At 37.5% G+C, this 7,509-nt stretch overlaps 1 protein-coding gene across 3 annotated transcripts in view; it reads right to left on the bottom strand.

The window, feature by feature from the left end:
- Positions 1 to 658: 658 nt before the first annotated feature.
- gja10b (gap junction protein alpha 10 b) overlaps positions 659 to 7,509 on the bottom strand; it is a 75,639-nt gene continuing 68,788 nt past the window's right edge. Inside the window, exons 1-3 of one of the 3 annotated variants that reach the window (XM_014022964.1) lie at positions 6,348 to 6,891; positions 4,884 to 6,263; positions 659 to 1,346 (exon numbers count right to left, since the gene is read on the bottom strand). In XM_014022964.1, the coding sequence (XP_013878418.1) occupies positions 1,308 to 1,346; positions 4,884 to 6,245 (1,401 nt within the window). In that variant the 5' untranslated portion in view covers positions 6,246 to 6,263; positions 6,348 to 6,891 and the 3' untranslated portion in view covers positions 659 to 1,307. Of the gene's footprint in view, positions 1,347 to 4,883; positions 6,892 to 7,509 lie in introns of those variants that run through there. The other 2 variants (XM_014022963.1, XM_014022962.1) reach the window with 2 other exon arrangements.

Below are 7,509 nucleotides of genomic sequence, written 5' to 3'. Positions count from 1 at the left end.
TTTCATGTCATTAGCACCTCTAGTAATATATTGACTGAGAAAAATGTTGACGTGTTTAATACTAATTTTAACTTTCATTTTGGGCTGCTCTGAACTCCCGAGCTGCCCAGGAACCACCTCGTTGTTAGCTGCCACCTGGACGAGCCCCGGTTCTGAGCCAACCTCTCACGCTGCTGACTGCACCGGGTCCACAAAGGCCTACATCCATTGGACCGACAGAAGGCCACGGTGTCTGCCGTCCATCCAGGCCGACACCCTTTAAGCTGGTGTCTTGTCGACTCACCTCGTCTGGTTGGTCCTGACACAGTAAAACTGGGTTTACCCTCAGCTGGCGTGCTCATCTTGGCTCAAAGCTTTAAAATAAACAATGTAAAGATCCTAAGCTTCGCTAAGATTTGTTTCTTTGTCTGTTTGCCCCACTCTCCTATGTCTCTTCTCTCTCTCTCTGTCTCTCTCTCTCTCACACACACACACACAACCCTAAACATATATAAAATAACCTGCTTTTACTTAGTTAAAACTGTTAGACAAACTGCTCAGCTCATCTGCTTAGAAAAGTAGAAAATTAATTGTGTTATACTGAGAGCTCATTTATTGTTTAATCATTGTAATCACTTATTAATCATCCAATATTATCCTCCTAATAAAAGTCAGTTAGTCTTTAACTAGTTAAAATAAAATTACAGCTCGTTGTGTGTTTTCTGTGTGTATTTTGCTGACTGAACTATTCTGAAAACTTGGTGCTTCAAGAACTCACAGATTGCTCTCAATTAAAATCATGGTTGTGATTTTAATGAGGGATATATCGACATTGTAATACAGACCAGCCGTCACCATCTACAATAAGTCTTTAGTTAAATGAGTTACTACAACTAATTTCACTTGGGGATCAATAAAATATTTTGAATTGAACTGAACTGACGTTTCTTTTGAAACAAATTGTTAAAGCTGAGTCTTCCTGTCTCACTTAACTATTTATTAAAGCACAGAACATACAAACAGTCTTGTGTGTTTTGACACAAATATATCTTGAATCTTATGTTTCTGAGACTATCCACAAACTTTAACAGGAAGCAGCTATGAACAAACTTGGTAAATATAATCAAATGCTGAGAAAGATAAGTGAACTACATGAAACAGAGGTGGTGTATGTTAAATAGTGTCCACAGTTCACAGATTACTAATGAGCTAAAAAGAAGTGAAAATGTTAATGTGAGACAGGATACCATCCTCTTCACATTTAGACGTTTYAGCATCTTGAAATCCACACAAGCATCTGGCCTTGCATCAAAGCTCTGCTGTTCAGTTCACTTTTTCATGATTGAAGACAGTTCAAGAATCATGCTCTGAAAAAAAAGAAAAAAGGGAAAATGAGATATTCAGATAACAGAAACAAATCACAACAACTATAAGAACTTTAGGGAATGTAAAACTTGACTTTTCAGAATTATGTTTTGTATAGTGGTATTAATGTATATTTTCAGATCTTCCAAGGAGCCACTTATGGAACTCTCTGTGCATTGCTGCCCAAATCAAATTCTGGAAGTGGTCATTCAGCTAGATCTGTTACAAAAGGACAACTGATATTACCAACTTTTAAAAACTGTTACGGCCAGAGGTCTTTCTTCTATGTTTATACTAAAVCATGGRATGACATTCCTCAAAACATAAAGTCCATTTCAAAACTACAGCCCTGTAAGAAGAATCTTGTCTGCCATCTGCTGGACACTTTTTATTGTGCTCATATTTAGATGTCCTATTTTACAAATGCTGCCTTCTTGAAATTTGGTATGCTTGTTTGTCTTTGTGTTTATGGTGTATAATGATGTGATTGTGATGCTGTTTTTCTGAGTGTTTTATGTGCTGCAGAACAGGAACCTGCTGTAAAACAGCAATAATGCTGAGTCATGCTTGATTTTTAGTAATCTTTTCCTGTTAAATCAATAAATCAAATCAAATCAAGACCTCATTTTGTAATAATAAAGCATTATGTAATAATGAATTAAAATCATGCTTCAAATATAATAAACTCACGCTAAAACCACATTATGTAATAAGTGACACAAAATGTAATAAAAATCTTTAACGCATTATGTAATAATGTTATTACATTTTGCGGCAATTATTACAAAATGTGGTGGTGTAATCTGGTGCTTTATGTAATAAACAATTAAAAACCAGTATTTCTGTTCATCTTAATCAATATACTTGTAATAACTGCCATGTTGCAAATACTACATAATTAAATCTTTATAACTTTGGTCAATAAACAACAAACTTCTCATCTTTTTTGCATTTTCAGTCAATTTCTTGTGTGTATTGATGTATAGAGCAATCTCACAGATTGTTTTCATGTTTCATGGAATCTTTCAAAAATTTAGTTTCTAATTTATTCAACATCAGAGCCTGTAGGACGTTAAAAAAACAATTATTAACATCAAATATCCACTTCCAACCCGCTCTATTGATAGAACCAAGTTCTTCCACCCTCATTTCCTTCTGATACAGAAGCTGAACCTGYAACCTGCATGTGATTAATACAGATTCTTTTCTTTTTTATGAAAATTACAGATTTTTAAGGCTCATTGTACAGGTAAATGTCTGAAGGGGTTGACATGTTTGTACAACTAACTTTTAGATATATTTTGGGAGTTGTTTACAAAGTAGAATAATTTCTGTAACAGGGATCAGGTCAGTAAATCTGAAAATGTAAATAAAAGATGAGAAGTTTGTTGTTTATTGACCAAAGTTATAAAGATTTAATTATGTAGTATTTGCAACATGACAGTTATTACAAGTATATTGATTAGGATGAACAGAAATACTGGTTTTTGATTGTTTATCACATAATGCACCAGATTACACTACCACATTTTGTAACAATTGCTGCAAAATGTAATAACATTATTACATAATGTGTTGAAGACTTTTATTACATTTTGCGTCAGTTATTACATAATGCGATTTTAGCGCACGTTTATTAAATTTTGAAGCCTGATTTTAATTCATTATTACATAATGTGTTGTTATTACAAAATGAGGTCCTACAGGGAAAGTTAGAATATTGCTGGTTTTATTTTTAATTATTAATTCATCTAAAGTAAATCTAACTGCTGTAAAGTCACTTTCCAAAGCAACTTTTTCACCTTTTGTTTCTTAAGTATTTCAAAATGTCCTTAAATAGGTCCCAACAAAACCAATTGAAATTAAAGTCCATTTTTAACCATATTGCTAAGTATTTCTCCCAATAAAAGATGAACTGAACTGGATAATTCAAACTTTGTCTCAATGACAGCAGATTTACACAGGCTGTCATCAGAACATCACAAAGAAAGTGTTGCAGAGTCTACCTTGTTTAAATGGGGGCTTATGATGGGTGCACATTTTGTGACAGCTCTGAGAGAATGCAATCATAATTTATTTTATTTAACACAAAGTATGTCCATTGTTAGTAAGTGTGAAGAGTTATGACCTCTATGTCCTCAGAGCATAACCAGATGAAAAACAATTTTTTGACAAACATCTAATGTGCCAAGGCTGGCGTTTCTGGGGAGCCAAGTGTAAATAAAAACCACAACATTAAAGATTTAACTTTTACATTTAGTCAGTGAACATTTAAATTTAACCTTTAGTAAAAAGTAGCAAAATGTACGAACAGTGAAATAAATAATAAAACGTTAGTGGAACATTTTAACTAGAGTTTTACACTCAAAGTGAGTTAATTAATGAAAATATGTTAGTGAAATTTTAACATTTTATTTTACACTTGGCACCCTGTAGACATACATGTAAGCAGCTTTGGGAACGGGAAATGACTTTATTTTATTTACTACATCATGAATATACAGTATTATGATTATGTGACTGTCAATATCATAAGCACATAAGCAGCTTATATCAGGGAAGCATGTTATTTTTCAAAACCAGTCACATAAATATAAAGTTATGGGGTGCCGTTTGTAAAGTTACACAGTCAAAAATTACCACCAATATTTTTGTTTTATTTAGCCTTTTATAAGAAAAAATAAACAGATTTATTTTTCAGTCAATTTTTCACCATATGATTTATTTATAAATGTCATAGTTTATAAACTAAATATTTAACTTACAAATTAAATATTTAGTTAACAAGCCAAATATTTAACTTGTGACTTAAATATTTAGTTTTGAGGTAAATATTTAGGTTGTTAACTAAATATTTAGGTTTCAACAAGTCGTTTGTCACTGTTGAGCCTGCCGGTTTATTAACAAACTCACATGTTCACCATTAGCGAGTTAGCCTACTGCTTTAATTCAGCTTCAGAATGAATATATCACACAACTACGCATAGAAGTATGTCATACACCAATATTTTAACACAATGTAGCCACACAACATCAATGTCAATTTCACTAACTTGTGGCGACACATCCTGTTTTGGTAACTGGATATTTCAAAATAAAAGTCTGATTTAATTCAGTTCATATACAAAATAATCTTTTGTGTGGGAACGCAAAACAACTTTGCGAGGTAACGCAAAAGTATTGTGTGGGAACACGAAAGAAAAAAAATCCCCCCATGTCCCCTCGCGGGCTCCGTAAAAACAGGACACAATGTTGTGTCATTGTTTTTAGACTAATATAAACTTAAACTTGATAGCGGATGCTACWACTCAGCTTGAAGTGTCCAATTCTGGACCCTGAGATCTACTATCCTGCATATTTTATCATTTTCTCTGCTTCAACATGATTCAAAAGTGACATTATCTTTTTTCTTCAAATACTGCAGAAGGCAGTTGAACATATTTATTCTGAAGTYGAGAAACATCTAAAACATGCAGGATCATGGCCTCGTGGGCCCAGATTTAAAGACACGGACGGTTAGGTTGGACACTTTTCCTCACCATGGACATCCTTCTCCCTCCGGCTGGAGGAGGCGGAGTCATAACTGGACTCTCCCCTTGGCTCAGGTGCTGGACCTCAGTGTCTGTTCCGCTCTGGGAGGCATCGCTGTCAGACGGACTGGCCAGCTTGGCCTCCGACATTCCTCGGGACAAGAAGCTGCACTTTCTGGCGGAGGGGTAGTGGCTGCTCCCCGGAGAGTCGCTCATGTCGCTGAGCTCCTTGTGGATGCTCACTTTGCTCTGCTTCCTCTGCGGGTTCCTCAGGGCCGCTGGGATCTCGATGTGGCTGGCCATCAGCGTTTCTCGAGGKCCCGTGTAGCATGGCTTGCTCAAACCCTGAGGTCCGTCTGAATTGTCGCTGCAGCACAAGGGCTTCCTGTTGTCCAGGGATAAACGGTGCTCAACCATCGCCAGCTGCTGCGAGCTGTGAAGGTCTGTTTGGCTTGTCTGTGTGGGATGCTGAGTCGAGCCTGCCGGATTTACCAACTGGTAAGGCTGGTGAGAATCAGGACTAGTAACACGTGTGAGCTGCATCAACTTCTGCGGAGAGGAGCTGGTTAGCAGACAAACCTGCTGAACCACRGAGTTCTTCTTTGACCAGCAAACGCTGTCGTCGTCTCCGTACTTGTACCCGTACAAGCTCTGTTTGATCTTTTTCACGCCCAAATGAAAGATCTCCAGGAGGTTGAGGAATAAAGAAACTCCAGCAATGACGAGCATAAAAACCATAAAAATATTCTTCTCTGTTGGTCTCGATACAAAACAGTCCACACTGTTTGGGCAGGGTGACCTTTCACACTTGTACAGAGACGACAGTCCGATACCGTAAAGAACACACTGACCTAYGATGAAACCCACCTCCACCACAGACCGGGTCAAGATATGAAACACATACGTGCGCAGCAAAGAACCTCGGAGTGGAGCTTTCCTGACTTTCTTCTGCTCGTCCAGCTTCTTGAGTTCACGCTCGATCCTTTTATGGTCCTCCTGGTCGGGCTCGGTTCCCTCCAGCTCAGCTTTCAGGAAGGCTTTCTTCTTGTGTCTCTCCTTCTCCAGGGTCCTGAGGCGGTACAAGGCATGGCCCATGTAGACGAGCGAGGGTGAGGACACAAAGATGATCTGCAGGACCCAGTAACGGATGAGGGAGACCGGAAACGCCTGGTCATAGCAAACGTTCTTGCAGCCGGGCTGCTCCGTGTTGCAGACGAACTCGCTCTGCTCGTCGTCCCAGACGTCTTCGGCTGCAACGCCGAGCACGAGCATCCGGAAAATAAACAGGATGGTGAGCCAGATCTTTCCCACCATGGTGGAATGAATGTGAACTTCTTCTAAGATGCTGCCTAATAAGTTCCAATCCCCCATCTTCTCTCACATCAATGTCTGTGAACGAAGAAACAAAATGAACAGGTTTTTAACAGTTTTTTAAACAATTTGAATAAAAAGGTAATACAAATTTGTACTTACATGTTTCCTACTGCCTTTGCCTGGTGTATTTCATCGCACTGATATAAGAAAGCAGGTCCATCTGTGCAAAATTGGAGCTATTTTGCTGTCCCTAAAGCCTGCTGAGACTCCACTGTTGGTTGTAGCTGACACTACTGTCATACTGCTGCAAACTGGGACTCCAGTTTGAACCTATTGATCCTCCACATGAGCCTATAACACTCTGAGGTTAGTCTCACCCTGACACAATTATCAGGACACACGTCTGGAAATAGCACCAACTGAATGTCAATACACTGTGCACATTATAGGTTTTTTAATTTTTATTTTATGCTTATTACAATCTGTTCTAAAGGTTGTAAAAAGAACTGAGATTTCCTTTTGTCTGGACCAAATGTACCATTTATGAAAAGAAATGAATGTAGTGGAGTATGAACTGAACCCACCTTTTACAAAACATAAATATTGGAATGAAAAAACACAAAAACATTCAGTATTTACAAATGTGGACAAAATTGTTGGTACCCCTCGTTTAATGAAAGAAAAATCTACAACGGTCAGAGAAACAACTAGAATCTGCCAAAAGTAAGAATAAATAAAAACTCTATAAAAATTAACAAATGAAAATCGGACATTGCTTTYCAACCATGCTTCAACAACTCATGAAACAGGCCTGGACAGAAATGATGGTACCCCTGAAAATAATGTGACCAAAGGAACATGTTAAATCAAGGTGTGTCCACTAATTAGCTTCACAGGTGTTACAATTATGTAATCAGTCAGTGGACCTGTGTATAGGGCTACAGATACCAAGCTGTTGTGGACCACACCCAACATGGACCAGAGGAAGAGAAGGAAAGAGTTGTGTCAGGAGGATTACAAAGAAAATTATAGACAAGCATGTTAAAGGTAAAGGTTATAAGAMCATCTCCAAGCAGCTTGATGTTCCTGTGACTACAGTTACACCAGTGGTGGATGCTGGTCTTTCAAGAAGAGGAAGCTCAGTTTCGGCCTACAAAAAATGTGTGGGTTATAAATTCTGCCCTCCATTCCTTTTCAAGAAAAAGTTTATAGTTTTATAGTTTTAGTTTATAGTATTTATTAATTTCATTAAAAAAAATTACAACAAAACAATGCAAATAAAATAAAATGAAAGGCAGCAGAAGAAGAAGATCTTGATATC

Source organism: Austrofundulus limnaeus, unplaced genomic scaffold (assembly GCF_001266775.1).
Source record: "Austrofundulus limnaeus strain Quisiro unplaced genomic scaffold, Austrofundulus_limnaeus-1.0 Scaffold351, whole genome shotgun sequence".
In the NCBI taxonomy this organism is placed as follows: Eukaryota; Metazoa; Chordata; class Actinopteri; order Cyprinodontiformes; family Rivulidae; genus Austrofundulus; species Austrofundulus limnaeus.
Note: the sequence above shows the minus strand (reverse complement) of the source record. Positions and strands in the feature narration are given on the sequence as shown.